Source organism: Eleginops maclovinus, chromosome 22 (genome assembly GCF_036324505.1).
Source record: "Eleginops maclovinus isolate JMC-PN-2008 ecotype Puerto Natales chromosome 22, JC_Emac_rtc_rv5, whole genome shotgun sequence".
In the NCBI taxonomy this organism is placed as follows: Eukaryota; Metazoa; Chordata; class Actinopteri; order Perciformes; family Eleginopidae; genus Eleginops; species Eleginops maclovinus.
The window spans coordinates 19,916,764-19,934,009 of NC_086370.1; the positions used below are offsets into that span (position 1 = coordinate 19,916,764).

The 17,246-nt window shown below is 40.5% G+C and overlaps 3 protein-coding genes across 3 annotated transcripts; all 3 read right to left on the minus strand.

Moving 5' to 3' along the window:
* Positions 1-487: 487 nt before the first annotated feature.
* Positions 488-9,671, minus strand: aftphb (aftiphilin b). Its single transcript, XM_063874830.1, is given in 11 exon segments — positions 488-985; positions 988-1,100; positions 1,256-1,379; positions 1,526-1,609; positions 4,084-4,144; positions 4,562-4,690; positions 4,829-4,885; positions 5,095-5,200; positions 5,325-5,512; positions 5,942-7,419; positions 8,937-9,671. Coding segments are annotated over 10 exon segments (2,334 nt in total). The 5' UTR covers positions 7,385-7,419; positions 8,937-9,671; the 3' UTR covers positions 488-956.
* An 81-nt stretch (positions 9,672-9,752) lies between these two features.
* On the minus strand, positions 9,753-13,408 carry LOC134858745 (oocyte zinc finger protein XlCOF7.1-like). The gene is made up of 2 exons (XM_063874828.1): positions 12,753-13,408; positions 9,753-11,718 (listed from the first exon to the last, which is right to left on the minus strand). Exons 1-2 carry the CDS (start codon positions 12,952-12,954, stop codon positions 10,751-10,753), a joined length of 1,170 nt encoding a protein of 389 aa, XP_063730898.1. The 5' UTR covers positions 12,955-13,408; the 3' UTR covers positions 9,753-10,750.
* Positions 13,409-13,584: 176 nt separating this feature from the next.
* LOC134858746 (zinc finger protein OZF-like) lies at positions 13,585-16,327 on the minus strand. The gene is made up of 2 exons (XM_063874829.1): positions 15,960-16,327; positions 13,585-15,038 (listed from the first exon to the last, which is right to left on the minus strand). The coding sequence occupies exons 1-2, from the start codon at positions 16,159-16,161 to the stop codon at positions 13,981-13,983; spliced, it is 1,260 nt and encodes a 419-aa protein (XP_063730899.1). The 5' UTR covers positions 16,162-16,327; the 3' UTR covers positions 13,585-13,980.
* Between the last annotated feature and the right edge of the window lie 919 nt (positions 16,328-17,246).

A 17,246-nucleotide genomic window follows, 5' to 3' on the forward strand; every position in this document is an offset into this window, starting at 1 on the left:
TGTATAATTTCTGTTTCCTACTTTAGTCTGGATCTTCAATTAAATTCTTCATCTTATATATCCTTGTCCTCTCAATTGGTACGATTTACGTATGTACGACGAGTCTGTTCAGTAATAATTAAGGACATGTAGTTGAAACATGCCACATGATCCAGTTAGTTCACATTTGAAGCTTGATGTTGAGGGAAATAATTGAATTAGATTACATATATATTATTGATCCTAAATTGGGAAATTGTTTATGGGAGTTTAGTAATGCCCCTTCCCTCTCTTCATCTCTTTCTCTTTAGTTCTCTCTGCTTCTGGAAAAATCAAGTTATAGGGATGAAAGATCATACCTGACATAAATAGCAAAGGTACATCCTGAGGTTCAGTTGTTTTATTATCAACTTTTTGAAATTTCCATCAAAAGGAAAATATTGTTGTATATTTCACACACCTTTATTAGAGCCACTTCCACTACATCTCTACTTTCTGTCTCACATATTATTTTAGTATATTTATACATTTGTTGATGATAATTTTACATACAAAACAGTGACATGTTTTACAATAATAAATATACTATCAACAATAATGGTGAGTGTGCAGTCTGTAGAGGATAGAAATATGTGTTTGGGTGAGTTGTTCACCATGATAAATCACAGCACTCAACTTTAAGAAGACTCAAACCAACCAGGTTTAAACAGAAACACTGCTTTTTTGCACTCTGCAGATTTTGTACAATGAAATTAATGCATGTGCTGATTCATGTTGGAGTTATTTGCCTCACAGAGATAACATTTGAGGCTTTAAAGAATGAAAATAGCCAGCAGGGGGGGTATTTTGACCAAAGCAGAAAGAGCAGCTCACTGTTTTAGGGTCCACAATGCCTCTTGTTTTGCAGTACTTGAATCCTGCGTATATTGCAATATGCTTATTAAGAATTGGGTATAAATGTTTGTGGAGATCACACTTCATTGTAGTTTTGGGGAACAGCATTGTTTGGCAGGAGGGTGCTTGGGAACATGAGGACTTTGGCCTGCATGAAAGAAAGGTTAGGCAGACCAGAGATCAGCCTGCAGGCCTCTGCACTCAGCTCCTCGTCCTGCTGAGGTTTCCTGATGGAGAACACACACAAACACGATGAAAAGACACACAGAGAAGACTAGGAGAAGTTACACTGATGATACAGTAAAATAACCTTGTATTAAGATTTTAGTTTCATTGTAAAAACGAAATATTCAAAGTGCATGGATGTAACAAATGGGCAAACCTGACTGAAGTGCTGGTTGTCTCTGCAGCTGACATAAGGCGATTCAACGTGTCCTCCATGTGGATACTGCTAACACCCGTTTCCAGTTTGCTGATGGTCAACTCATACAGCTCAGGGTCGACTCCTTTACATGCGAGTGTGTGTAGCAAACACACATACAACTCAATGAGTGTCAAGAGGACTTACACACCCACAGCACAAGCTATATTTAGCAGCAGCATACTTGATTACTTGAAATTTGCCATTTAAACCTCATGAATAAAATCTGACCTGGAGGAGGACTGTTGCTGCTGCTGCTGCAAGATCTGCTCTCCTCCTCATGACCAAAATAATCCAGGTTGAGAGCAGAGCATTCTGTGCTAACAAGGGGAGACAGTGGGTGAGGATTATTGTAGGGTGAGGAATATCTATAAAAGGAGATTATGTTTTCTCCTTTTACTGAGACAGTGGGGAAGACAGAGAGCGGGGAACAAAGCAAACAAAACAATGCAAAGCTGTTGTTATCCATCTTACTTGTATTAAGATTAAGAGTCCCCTTTACCATGAACTATCCAAGATACCACCTAGAATAAAGTCACTGAAACATGGAAATAACCTGACTCAGGTGATGGTGGTCCGAATCGCTGCTGAAGTCAGTGGTCAGTATGACACCCACATTGATTGTATACAAAAAATGTTTCCAAAAATCTGACAATTGAGTTTGATTTGTCGTTGCAAAAGCATTTTTTTCCCCCAATAGTCCTCTGATCTCTTAGATATAAAAAGGAACCAGCTACTCTTGAAAATTACACCACCTTTTAGATTTTACATCCTTTGATACCATTTCCCAGAAAGGCTGTGTGGTGTTTGAATACTCAAACTTTGCATTTATCCACAGAAGAAAGTGATACAGCTTCGATCGAGGGAGGAAAGCTGAAGGAAGAGAAGTGAAACCGAGCAGAAATGATCGACTTATTTATTTCAGTATTTACAAGGATTTTTCTACAAGTCCTTATTGCAGTCAGTGCATTAAATCTGGATTTGAGCAGTCAGTAAATCTAAAGAAACAAAAAGTACTTTTTAGAAAACAATTGCTGGCTTAAAGGCACAACTCATATGAAACACTGTAACTCCAGTTGTATAAACAGTTCTGATTGGTAATGAAATATTGACATGTAGATTTCAGTTGTGAATATTCTTCAGACTGAAGTGCTTTGGAGATAAACACTCCTTTATCCTGTTCAGCTGCTCATACAGTACTGTATGTGCATCAGTGAGGGAGTAAAGCAATAAAATAAAAGCAGAACAAAACAACAGCGGTAATGATTATTAGAGTTACAACAATAATCTCCCAGGCATTTACACCTAAATCGCACAATAAATACATAAACAAAGCAATGCACATATTACTACAAACACAGCCTTTAGAGGTGACTGGTTGTTTGATTTAAAATGACCTAACATCTCTTGATTTGTTCCTCCTGGATACAGTAAATGTGTTTTGAGCACCTGTAGAGGATATACTGCCCTCTGCTGTCCATCCTTTACTATCACAACAATGTTTACTTCCAACTGTCCTCTTATCACTGAACATTTGTCATTAACACTCCTGTAAAACACTAAATGGGCAAAATGCTTTCTTTTTTACAGCCTGAAATCAACCTGATTGCTGACTTTTACCACTTCTTTATAGATAAGTCAGGAATCTTTATGAGCAATTGCTTTGCTATAAAACTTTTCTTCATACTTTTATTTTGCCAACTACAAAAACATGCAGCAGATTGGATTTTGTTTCATGTCTAATTTGATTTGAATCCATTTTTTTTTGTTCAGCAGTATCTTATCTGCAAAAACAATTTGTCTTGTCTTTCTCTGGTTTTGTGTTTCAGTGATTTTTGAATGATATTCAATTAACCAAAGAAAGCCCATAACATAAAGTAGGAAAGCATCAAGTAGTTATATATAAATAATAATATTGACTTAGAAACACATCCTTTGTATGTAAATGTGATGTAAACACTACTCTATACATCTAAAAACTACTACATCAAATATTTCCTGAGCAAAGAATGACTAATACCTGTGTTGTCTTTTTTGGTTTCTCTTTATCAAAAGGTCTAACATTACTGTGGGACATTATACCTTTTTGGCAAGCTAATATGGGCAAGTAAATAGTTTCCAACGAAAACTAAACACTATTTAGAAAAAGGGCCAGAAACTGGGTAATGGTGTCAGATTTATAGGCCTCATAAGTCTTAGTGCGTAATATAGTCATGCACTGGGAAAAAGTAGACAGAATTAAGAGTAAATTAAACCTTCACAGTGGTCAAAAGTAAATCCAAGAAATCCTCATGGCACATGTTGTGACCAAGCTCCATGAATGGACTCATATTAGGATGAGTCAAAAAGGTCAGTACTTTGGGGATGTATCTAGCCTTACCCTCAGGTATTTTGTGTTCATTCATTCTTTATAAAAAGGTGGCAGCAGATAAAGGTGAGACACTAGCTGAAGGAGAGAGAAAAGAGAAGCCAATACAGTGTTTTCCTCAAGAAAGCAGTCCCAGTTTGGGTCTGCTGGATGTTATGTTTTTGACAAAAGAATGATTTTCAACACTAGCTCTATCTGTTCTTCATGAGAGGTAAAATCACCAGATGTTGTGGCCACCCACTGAGTGAATAGAGGGGAATCAAAGGGTGAATTAAAAGCAGCAGAACATGCCCTGAAGGAAGTGAGGAGGAGTCCAGAGTAAACTCTCAGAGGTTCATTAGAAGAAGAAGCCACGCAGGGACGGATCAAACTGTGGTCTACTTCCAGCCCCAGAAGTGAGGGGCTCTGCGGGGGGACGTACCGTCCTGCGAGCTGCTAAGGCCACGGCTGCTCCAGTCCAGCTGCCGGGAGGGGAGCGCCTCCTACACACAGAAAACAGCATTAAAAGAGGTCTCTGAGCAGTAGAATACCTGTCCTGAAGCATGTCTGTTATTTGTTGATCATAACATATCAGGTATGAAATTAATCTGCAGATACTCTGGATCAAAATGAGACCACTTTCCTATGGATGCCATTTTTTTCGTAGGCTTGTTTTTAGCTGTGACTCGCTAGAAATGCTTTTAATATTGAATAACTTTCTGCCAATAAAGAGGAACGCGGGGCCAGCAGTCAACAGTGCTACAGTCAATAAAATACTGCAACCACAAGAGGTCCACAAAAGGTGATAAAAATCATTAAGCTGATGGCACCAGCCGTATGCTAGACCAGCTGCAGCATGATCTCCCCAGTAGCTTACACCTTGCAGAGATAGTTAAATGAAAACAAAGAGTCAAATTGACCTGCGTTGAATACGTTGAGTGGTCCGGTGAGGCCGGGGGTTTTGGAGCTGTTGTTTTTGTGGTGCTGACCACTGTGTGTCGTGGAGAACAGACAACTGGTACAGAGTCTTTGGTGGGCTCCAGCATTCCCTGAGAGGTGGTAAAAATGAGATGGAAAAGGTTTAGGGCTTTATAAGCACTAACACAGCTCATATCAAATAATACAAATGCTTTATCTTCCCAATAGGGCCAATTAAATGTTGTTCTTATGTGCTACAGTTGACTCACCAGGCCGGATGCAAAAGCTGGCACAGCCACTGGCTGCTTCTTCATGCCAATGAACACCTAGGCAACAAAACACAACATGGAAACAAAATAAAACTGGCTTTTACCAAAAGGAACCAACAGTACAGTAACAGCTTGTATTAATATCACTACATTTCCCCCTAGTTTAATGTTCCGTATAAGTACTGTCAAGCTTATTCTTTTGTCCTTAGATTGACCCTTAATAATTAACATGTTTACTCTGTTTGGTTTTGCTGTGCCAAACTCACAATGTTCCTTGTCTCCACACCAAGGCACCTGAGTAGAGTCCTGTTAGTGTAGGAGCCCCCCCACTGAAACTTGAGGCCAACTGCATCATGGAGGTCCTGGTGAATCCTGGGAAAGGAAAAGCATCATATGATGGATTCAGGGGAATGATTAAATACTAGAATAGCTGCTGCATCCTGAAAGTGTCACAAAATGTTAATCAACATCACAATTTCCAGGGAGTCAAACTCACCACTGAGATTTGGGACGGATTGCAGGTTCTTCCTCCTCTTTCTCCTCCTCCTCCTCACTCTCAGGGAGGTATTGGGCATGAAGCAGAGCATCGAGACTGAGCACCTCCTCCTCACTTTCCACAGCTGGGACCTCCACCTCTGGAAAGTTGGTCACGAGGAGCTGCTGGACACGGCAGGTCAGTGACGCCTAGCCAGAGAGAACGGGAGAGGGTAACAATGGTTTTAACTAACAATGTTCTTTAATGTTCAAAATGTATGATGAACTTTTGATTGACATTAAAGTGGCTGTCGAACATCGACACCATCAGCATTTAGGTTCTGTATAAGTCTCGCTTTCACTATGCATTTCTGTCGGACACACTATTTCTGTCGCTTCTTTTCCTTTGCATAAAGCCTGTTCAACAATAACCCCTTTTGGAAAGGTAAAAGTTGTCTGTTGCCTCTTTAAGCTTTTGCTGGTAGTTATTTTATTGCCTGTGAAGCATTTAGAAAGCATGAAAAATACAGTCTCTGAAAACACCCTCTGGATAGTAAGAATCAATTTTGTCTGGGACCTCTAATTATCATCACAAAGAGCAACAACAAGCGAGACAATTTTTAGGGAAATGCCGGCCACCTGACAGCTGTTCCTCCTGGAAACCCCACACCGCCCCGCCCTGTCCGGCTCCTCCTCCGTGTCCCCATCCGCCTGCAGGCTGCTGACTGGCTCTTTGAACTGGGTCCAGGTTTTTCCGTCCTCCTGCACCCTCTGTTCCTTGAACTCTGCCCACGAGTCCTCTCCATCCTCCTGCGTGGGCGCTGAGCAGAAATCAGCAAAGCTGTCACTGGGTGGGAGGTTTCCTAGACTCAGCACCTCTGCACCTTCATCAGTTTGGATGTGTCCTTGCTCTACAGTGTACTCTTTAAAGTCTGCAAAACTGTCTCCTGCGTGTGTTTCACTTTGTGAGTGTTCGGAGGTAGCGGAGGTTTCCTGAGTCGCAGATTGGTCGCAAAAGTGAAAACCCTTCTCTTCCTCCGACTGTCTGTCATTTCCCAGTGCATCTTCTTCCTCATCATCATCAGTCTGGTCCCAGTCAGTCTGATCATCTTGAGAAACAAGAGATGAAACATTTGGCTCTAAGTCCAAAGAAGGACCCTCGATTGACAGATCATCACAGAAGGACGTGAGATCCTCTGAGGCGGACTCATGCACACTGAATGTTTGGGGGACAGTAGAAATGCTGTTTCCCCGACCTTCTCCATCTGACTCTCCCTCCTCCTGCACCTCTGTGGTTTGTAATGGATTTAAACTGTTCCCCCTTTCCCTCTGACTGTCCCCACACTCCTTCCTAGAAATAGGCTCTTCAGATTGGAAGTCCAAAGTGTCTGCAGCTTCCTGAGGCTGATCGTGGTCCTGAGATGTCACTGCATCTCTTTTCTCACAGTGCTTGACCTTAGTGCACACATTTTCCTGCTTTGTGTTACATGCACAAGAAGACCCGGGCTCAGAGTCCATCACATCATCCTGTCCTGAATCATTCCTGTGTTCCCCCGAGCTGTTGGTATATTTTTTTCCTACTCCTCCTCTGGCATCCCATTGCTCTTTGCTGTCCATAGGAGAGAAGCCACAGCACCAGGGATGTGCAGCCTGCTCCGTAAACAAAGTAAAATCAGCAAACCCTGTTTCTTCCTTAGGAGAGCATGCACCAACAGCAGAAGCTATGGGGATCTGAGAGCTGTGGTTCCGTTCAGAGAACCCATTTGTGAGGTGCACAGATGATTCAGCATTACAATCCTGCCCTTCCACGTACATCTGGCCCCTATCAGACGCTAAGTCCACAGTGGAAGTGGGCTGGGATTGTTCAACTGGGCGATTACAGCTACAGGTGGATTGATGAGTGGCTGGCTTTATGGTGGTATATGAAAGCTGTCTGAAGCTGGATAGTGAATTAGTAGACTCCCCGACGGAGAATCCCCCAAAGTCCCCAAACTCGTCATCTTCTGATCCCGCCTCCCCGCCACCGTCATCATCCAGTGGAGGGGGAGAGACGGAGTGCAAGGGGATGATGTCTGGCTCCATGGGTTCTACTAGCAGGACCTGAAGGCCTCATGCACCTGGGAGGAGAAAGTGGAAAGAGCAGGAAGAGAACGATCATAAAGAACAGCTTTTTATATAACATATGTGCACTGATGATGATTATTTTGGGACCTAACTGTAAGGCAATGAGGTCCAGAGTAACTCTCCCACAACAACTTGTTTGCAGCCTAAGATCCTCAGGCATGAGTCATGGACGTCCCAATAATCAGGCTAGAAATTGCTTGGATTGTGAAGCACTACACTGAATTCATAAAGGCCCATTTTTTATTTCAGCTTTAAAATATCCTTCCTGGGGATCTCAGTTTTTTTTATTAGCGTTGCATCTTTTTACGTAAAAGCCTTTGTAATGTTGGTTTTAATGGTTAAACACACATTATAATTCAGAGACCATTCAAGATGTTCATATACACGTTTCGAGTCAATAACAAATTGATGACTTCCTGATTTTCAGGTGAGGTATTTCAGATCACTTCTGATATTCAGCAGATTATTGGTTCAAAAAGAGGAACCTGCACAAAAGTGTTCCACAAAGTAGAAGCTAAAACAAATCTGAACCTAATAAAGCTCTCACACATCCTCTTTTGAGTCTATTTCAAATGTCTCAAATGTTTACACCTATTAGAAACAGCTCTCTGCCTGCCCTTCTGCTGCTGATCCCGGAGTGGAAACTAGGCCGGTGGGTAAAGTGATACAGGAAACTCTATCCGCAGCTTTGTGCTACACGGACGAAGAGTTTGAACCGAGTCCTGTGCCTTCAGGATCAGGGATTAGTGCCTAAACATAAACACACAACTGCTCCTTACAAGTGGAAAGAAAAACTATAAACATGAACACAATGAGCCACTGTGATAACTATTATTACACCACTGTTTGTCTGTAAATATTTGGTAGAACTGGAGAAATACCCTGTCATTATTTCTAGTCTCTTATTCCTGGACAAACAGGTTTCATGCCGTTACATTAAAAGCTTATTGTAAAGCTTTTCATTTCATTCAAACACTCTCTAAGGAGGTGATGGTTTATGTTAAGCCGAGCAACCTATTTGTGGTTAATTATGTTGGGTTAAAACAAACGGTGAAACCTATATTTCAAAACGCATTTGGTTATCAAATCAAAGTTTATTTATATAGCCCAATATCACAAAACACGCGTCAACATGAACGAAAGTGTTAAAAGATAAATACAATGACAAGAATATCAAAACAGAATGTTAAATATAAATAAAACTAACTAAATAAAATACTAGGAAATAAAACAACATTTCATGGTATTATATAACAATAACGACAGTGCTAAAAGATAAATACAATACAATAAATAGATAGAATGTAAAATAAAACGATAATAATTATCTTGCAAAGAAAGGGATTTTAACTGGGCTGTTACAACACACAGCTGATTAGCATGCATTACCAGCGGCTAGCTAAAGTAGCCCCTATCAAACGATAGCTTACCGTCAAAAACAAACCCTGACGTGCAGTTTAAACGATGCTAATTGCTAGATAGGAATACAAAGAGCTTAATGTGTATTTACCGACACTCATGCACTCTGTCTTCTCGTTATTTGTTGTGTATTTCTTGTGCCGCAGCTTGGCTCTCCATCCCCTGTCATCCTTCACACTAAGTATTACCGGAGATGAGAAGAAAGAGAGGAGGTCTCACTATGTCACGTTTGCCGGTGCTGGATGTAATCACAGTAAAATAGGGAATGGGGATGTAGTACTTTTCTTTTTAAACCCGCAGTAAAGAACAACAGAGTCGATGGAAAATGGTTGTCATTAAATTATATTTCATCCCCGCAAACAAAACAAAATCGGGTCAATTGTTTCAGTCCAGGAGGTGACTCTTCTTCAAAATAGACGATCTTGTCTTTCTACCTCTCAAATTAAAAACGTACATTGTTTTTTGTTGATGCCACACTAACACATTCTAAAGACAAAAACAGACATTTAAACAAAAAGCTATTGTCTTAAAAGTGATGGACCCAAGTAGATAAAAGATATATTATAAAAGAAAATGTTTCAGTGTAATTCTGCCTGAAAAACCTTGCTATAATTCATTAGAAAATCCTTGTGTTTCTCATTCATATGTATTCCAGTTTAATCGACATCACATGTATTAGTTACGGTTATAAAGAAGTGAAAATCTACCAAAAGGTTTGGACTTCTCCACGTTTATCTGATGGCTGGAGTTTTGTTTTTTTTGCTAAAGATTGTTGTGTACTGTGATTTAAAATGCAACAATACAGATGATTGCTGGATCCATGCTTCTAATTGTTACAGGCTTACTACTGAGAGTCTATAAGTATCACAGACAATGTGTTTTCTTTTCAAAATACAATAAATTATTTTATTTATTTGAAACGAAGTACAAGACAATCATGAGCAGAAACAGGCATCAGACAGATGAGGAGAAAAGTGGTTTGAGATCTCAAATGCACAGATCAAAAAACCTTCAGAGAGAACTACATTTTTTAGGGCACCAGATAATTTGATCTGCATTTTGGCATTTCTCAAGAAGCTACAAACATGCTGCTGTCAAATGTTAACAGTGGTATTCTTAAGTTTAAATATTTTGTATAGGTGCTAGTTGTCCTAACATGTGACAACCTTTACATCAGTATTGAGTCCTTGTTTACATACTACATACTCACTGTCCTTCAAACAAACTCCTTTAATACGTGTGACAAATTGTTGCATCCCAGATTCTGATCAATTAATAAAAAATATAACAACACTTCTTATCAGTTGGTCGCATTAACTGCAAGCACATTCAGGGAGGACAGAAGTGTGTACATGTTTTGTGGGAAAACAATGAATGAAGAATGAATGTCAAAACTGCCTGCGATGGATTCTTCTGAAGCAATGGAGACGAAACTCAGAGAGACACATGGGAGAGCTGGAACTTTGATGGCAAACACTGAAGGTTTATTCTGAAGTTAACGGCCGGAGAATTGACAAGACATTTTGCTGCAGCCACGAGTTCACAGAGCGACCAATTCTGAAGATCTCTACTACAATATGAGGTTTTAACCAGTTCGAATGGACAGTCAACAGTCTTCAGTCACGTCTAACTAAAACTGTCATCTAGGTCAATAGAATATGTGTACAAGAGCACCTGGTGCCAGATAAACTAGTGCCCAGCTGTCCCAAAACAATAAACCCAATCTTAGGTCAGCTCGTACCCAGTATGGGAACAACAAGGCTCAGGAAGCCCAGGCTGCCCCTCCTTAATAAAGATAACAGCACCTCCAAGGCTGAAGAACTATGCCATGGCAATACAGACAGAGGAAGAAGACAAGGATGAACCAGGTCAAAGGTTAAACACCTAATCAAAATATTCCTAACACTAACTAGGCTGGGATGTGCTGGCTTCATGCATCTGCTCGTGATCCCACAGTTTTGAAACTGTGAGGAATCTTTGACTACACCTTGAACAGCAAAATTTGAGCTCTTTTATACCACATTTTTTGAGATGATTGGTACTGGCGACCTTTTTGCTACACGTTTTGCAAAAATATGGCTTTTCCCCTGTGTGCCTCCTCATGTGAACATTGAGATTTGACCTTTGAGCAAATGATTTCGTACAGTAAGAACACTTGAATGGCTTTTCACCCGTGTGAATTCTTAAATGCACAGTCAGGTGGAACCTACAGACGAACGCCTTGTCACATTCAGGGCATTTAAAAGCCTTCATGGTCATGTGAACCTTGTCAACGTGTTTGATCAGATCAGAGTCCCTGTTAAAATCCTTGCCACACAAATGGCAAGACCTGTCATCCTTCTGGGTTTCTTCTTGCTCCATAAAAGCATAGTCACTGCGAATCGGAGCACAGGAGGATGAGCCTGAGCCTGAGCTGGTGTTCCCATTCCAATCATCATTTAATGTCACAGTGATAGTGCTGTAGGTGGGGAACAGCTGGTTGTCATTTTGAGCCATTGTTTCAGTATCCATGAGTCTGATGTTGACATCCTTGGAAGAACAATCCTTAAGGGCTGGGAGGATCCACTGATTCACCTTTTGACTCTGAGGAGGTAATGATGAACCATCCCTTTCATCACATTTGTCGTCTGTGCTTTTGTTTATGCTACAAGTTAAAGCCGGGGAAGATGGGAGCAGCTCACAGTTTGTAACTGGTTCTGTTTTAAGATGTTTAGCACTGTTGGAAGGATCAGCCTGCGTGTCTAGATCATTCATAGCGTTGTCTGGACCGATACAGCAGTCCTCCTGCTCTTCCTTGATCTGAAGAGAATCACAGATCTCAATTTCCTCCACACTGGGCAGCTGGGCTGGCTCCTCAGAGGCCGTCTGGGTGTCTAAAAGACAGAGAAGACACATGTTATAACTTGTTGAATGACCCTCTAATACCTTACACAAATATATTTACACATGCACGTAAGTTATGTTATAGTCAGGTGCTTTGAATGTGCCAAGGACGCAGAATCACTTTTGTTTTTTGCAGCCACTGCCGTTTAATTTGTAATCATTTCAACACGATCAATTTAGCTATAGGTTTGTTATTCATTCAGGTCTTTGACTCAGATTCTCTGACTGTCGGCACTCAGAGGACGGTTGGCTCTATGCTACATGGATTAGGAGTCATAATGTTAGGTGATAAGGCAGCTATTGAACCAAATCAAGAGTTGGTGTAGTAATACATCTATGCACTGATTTGGAGTTACTTGGTCACATCACAAAGCTATTAAAAACAAAAACACAATTTCAATGAAACAACTACAGAGGTTTTCTTTAAGGTATCATGTAGGAAAAGAGAAGTTCTAAATCCAATAGAAAATACTTCAGAATCAGAAATACTTTATTTATCCCAAACTGGGAATTTTTTTTCTGTTGCAGCAGCGAAATACAACAAGAAGCAAATCAAAGAGCAAATAGTTAGAACTCAAAAATCAAATAAAAATAAAAATGAATGAAGATTCAAAAAAATGAGAAATATACAAATGTACAAAAAAGGCAATAATGTAAATCAGTATAATGTAAATGTACAATGTTAAGTGTGAAGGAGTGCATGTTAACTCCAGTAACGACTTATACTTGATCCCGACTCTTCCAGTGTAGTAATACAATGCTGCATTGATTTGGAGTCACAGGGTCACATGACAAAAAAAGAGGAGACAAGAAAATGGTGATTTCTCATTCAGATATTGACATACAATAGACGGTGGACTAACATCCAATAAAATGAGAGATGTGTCCTGCTCGCCCAGTGTAGTACTACAATGGTGCATTGATTTGTAGGTCACGGGTCACATGACAAGGATGCTACTGAAAAAGATTGAGTCTTTGAACAACGAACAGCGGAGGGTAACGTAACATTAATGTTGACACAAACCTGCGCTCAATAATATAACTGTAGGTTTCAGGACGGTCAGCTGCTCGATCTGCTGTCTCAGTTGGAGGATTTCTCTCTTGCATCGGACAGTTTCCTCCTGATACTCCGACACCGTCTTCTCGACCACTCCGAAGATTTCCTCTACAGCCGCCTCAAGTCGCTCGCTGACCCGCAGCTTGAGCAGCAGCGTCGCCGACATCATGAAGCTCCACAGACACTCACACTACGTGACCTAAATAACAGCCGTTCCAAGTACCAACTACCAGACTGTCAAAAGGAACACAAACCGACGGTCAAACGTTAGTTAGCACTTCCGGTTCGACGTCATGACGTACGCACAGCGTCCTCCTTGCCTTTTTTTCCCGCTACTTAGCAAAACAAAAACAGTAGTCTTAAATGTGGAACTATTTCCCCGCCAAAACTCCACAAACAAACTAAACGTGTTTTTAAAATGCCCTATGATTCCCTAACAAACACAGTGTGGTTCACCTTTTACCAACTAAAGCATTTTGGTTTGCAAATTTAAAAAACGTGCCTATCAAACAAACATTTTTCTTAAAAGTAATGTTTCAGAAACACAAAGATATGGGGAGAAGCAAGAGTCCTTTTATTATAGCTGAGAACCGGTACTACATGTTCTGAACAAATAGATATGTAGAATAACTGATTAGAGTAAGAGTTACCTTTTTTATTATATATATATTTTTTAGTTCTTGACTTCTTTGCTTTAAGTGCTGTCATGTCAGTTTATGTCTTTGTAATTGTAAATGTGGAAAAAATGAATAAAGAAACATGAAGTATCAGAAAAAATGTGTAACTTTTATTTGGTTATTTCCCTGCCATACAATAGTGTACAAAATGTTAGTTTGATAAAATGTAAATATACAAAAGTGTTTGAACAAAAACAATGTAAAAATGTTTAAAAGCTGGAATCAAATGAAATCCTCTTTATACCATCACACAAATGTACACATGCGCAAACAGTTAAATTCGGTATCTGCATGCATTAATTCCATCTTCGTGGATGCAGTGGGCAGTCTGGTGCCTTGATCAACGGCACTTTGGCAGTAAACAGGAGGTGAACTGGTAAAGTAGCACCTCAGAGTCCAATCCATACTTTTTTTTCATTTGGGAAATTGAACTAGTGACTGTAGTGTTCCCAACCCAACAGCTACTGAGGATGTTTTGAATGTGTAATTTGAATAAGGAACTAAGAAGACACACATTCTCACACGTTCTGTCCTTGCCTTTTCTCACTGATGTGTAGTTTCCATGACTCGTGAACCTCCATATGCACCTTCAGGTCGGAATCTGTGTAAAATGTTCTACCACATGTTGAACACCGAAAGGACTTATCTTCGCTTTTCCCTTTTGCCCCTTTGCACAATGTAAGATGTGTGCTACAGGCAAAGGTCTTGTCGCATTTCTCACAAAAGTATTTTTTGGGGTTTTCAGTATGCCGTCTCATGTGAGCCAAGCAATTAAAGTTGTATCTGAAAGTTTTGTGACACAAGTCACAACTGAAGGGTTTTTCATTAGTGTGAACTCTTGCATGCAGAACCAGCTGGTGCTTCCGATTGAACTCCTTGTTGCATTCATGGCATTTAAAGTGTTTTTGGTTATCCTTTCCTTCATTCTGCTTTTCTTTTGCTATCTTGCGCTTTTTTCGCATTTCGCAAAGTTTAAAATGAGTACTTGTGCGATAACTTTTATTGCAACTTTTACAAAAATACGGTTTTTCCCCAGTATGCAACCTCATGTGAACAACACGACATGAGTTCTGAACAAAGGATTTGTCACAGTAATCACAAGTAAAGGGTTTTTCCCCTGTGTGAATTCTTATATGCATAATCAGATGGTGCCTTTGATCAAACTCCTTGTTGCAATGCATGCATTTAAAGGCCTTGTTCCCTTTGTGGCTCTCGTCTACATGCCTTCTAAGATGAGCATCAAAGATGAATTGTTCACCACAAAGACGGCAATATGCTTTGTCTCTCGAAGGCTGTTCCAGTTCCTTAAAGACCTCAACGCTATCACTCTGGGAAGGCAACAATGATCCATCTCTTTCTTTCCCCTCTTCTTCCTTGCTTTGGTTTACACTCAAGGTTTCAGCTGTGGAGGATGTGAGCATCTCACAGCTAGGGACAGGTTTTGATTCACCATCTTTTGAAGAATCAGCCTCCACGTCAGCATTGATATACTGATACACTTCCTCCTGTTTGACCTCATGGATCTCTGTTTCCCCAAGAACAGGAAGCTCAGGGAGCTGTTGTGGAAGGTGTGCATCTTAAGGACAGAGAGGACATGTGTTATAATCTGTCAACTCAGTAATATTATAATCAAAGTAAGCGTTGCATACAATTTAATATTATAGTTTACTGGATTAACTGGTCCATTGCTGGCCACCATAGTGAGTGCTCCACCCAATGACGTGTAGGGGTCATTGATGTATAGGGCGCCACAGGGATGACGTATTTTAGTAGGCCGACCCTGAAGTAAGCTGCGCAGGGGGTTCCTTCGACAAAAAAGCAATGCAACTTCTCCAGAGGCTTTTGGAATATTGTTAAAAAATAACATCAGTGGAAAACAAACTGTTTGATAAATGCACGTTTTGTTCAGCCGGATAATCTTCACATAGAACAAAATGTGATCCGTCTCTTATATTTTTGTCAACCACAGATCTTATTTCGAGCTATTTTCCAAAACCCTATGGAGAAATCGCATTGACTGACGAGGGAACCGGAAGTTGTAAAATGCTAACTTACCTCCGGGTTTTAGGACTCGTTCCTGCAGCACTCTATTAGCATAACCGCATACAGCGCATTTATACAACTTTTAAAACCTAATTAATCACATATTAATTATTATAAAGGTGTTCGTGCTGGGTAAGTTATTCAGGGGAAAAAAAAGATCTGCTGATTTGTCCGTTTGGACACTAGCCTCAGCATCCAGCGCACTTCCTGGTTGGTCAGTTACCTGCTAGTGGCTTCAAAGTTTGCTTATTACTCGTGAATACTACTGTGTAATATATGTTTACATATGTATTTAATAAGTACAATATAAGGAAAGCACAAGTTTCATGTGTGGGCCATATTCCATTATACTTTTTAAATTAGCTGAGGGCCGCATTTGGCCCCCGGGCCGTAGTATGGACACCCCTGGGCTAGAAGCTAACGTAGCATTAATGCTAAGTCTGATGAAACTAACCTGCACTGAATAATACAACTCTCGGTTTAAGGACGGTCAGCTGCTCGATTTGCCCTCTCAGCTGGAGGATTTCTCTCTTGCTACGGACAGTTTCCTCCTGATACTCCGACAACGTCTTCTCCACCAGTTCGAAGATCTCCTCTACAGCCGCCTCCAGTCGCTGGCTCATCTGCAGCTTGAGAAGCATTGTCGCAGACATCATGGTGCTCCGGTTAACGTTGGCAGATAATGTGAAAGGTAACAATGAACGTTTTAAACCAACGACTAAAATCGTGGTGAACTGAATGCCATCCACAAAATAAAGTCTCGCTGTAGAAAACGATTGGCATTCGGTAGTTAATACTTCCGGGTCAACGTCATGACGCACGACGTCCCAGTAGGTCTTTTTACGCTACTGTACAAAACTGGGCACTAGTAGCAAACACAATGCTTTTCACCACTGTTGTGATTTTTCTCTATAGAAAAGTGCCTAACCCCCATTCTCCAAAACAAAGAGGAGTATAATCACACTCAATTGTCCCTCTCATGTAGGACATTTGACCTAAGATTAAACTAAGTAAATAATCAGACACACTTTTCTTTTGCTTCAAATGTGTTTCCACAGACAGTCCCCATGAGCTGAGGCGCTCTGGAGAAAAAGCAGAGCCCTGACAGGGGGCTTTATTGCTTATGTCATGATGAAAAACTTCCACTCTCCTTTATTTACAACTGCAGCAGTAGAGCAGTGTGATGGAGGGGTCTGACAGTTGGCAGTTCCTTCCGTTTCTCTAGAAAGTTATTTCACACAGTTGGTGAAAGTAGGCCTCCAGCATAATTCTTCCTCTTTGATCAGCTGGAGTTTTTTATCTTGGCTCTGCTGTGGCTCCATGTTGGGATTTCTCTCCTGCTGAGCGGGAAACATCTCTTCTGACACTTCTGGGCCATCTGTTAAACATGAAACATCCTTTAATTGACTCAGATTTTAGGGTTCACTCGAGCTCTGGAATAAAAATATGCAGTTTCTCTACTCAGTCCCTCTGTCGTTTTTGATTATGACAGCCTGCTCTTATTGGGAGACTTGCATAAGGAAAACCTGTTGGTGAAATAAATCTCAAACAACAAATTAACAGGTCAAATATTAAATAGCCACTTTTGAATAAAAAGCTAATTAACTTTGCAATGTTAAACCTTAAGGTATAGTGCATGCTTTTACTCGATATTGGAGGATATTATGGGAGCAGCTCCTTATCTTCTGGGACAACAGTAAGCAGAAATGTGAGTGCCAGATATTCCGACACTGAGCACACA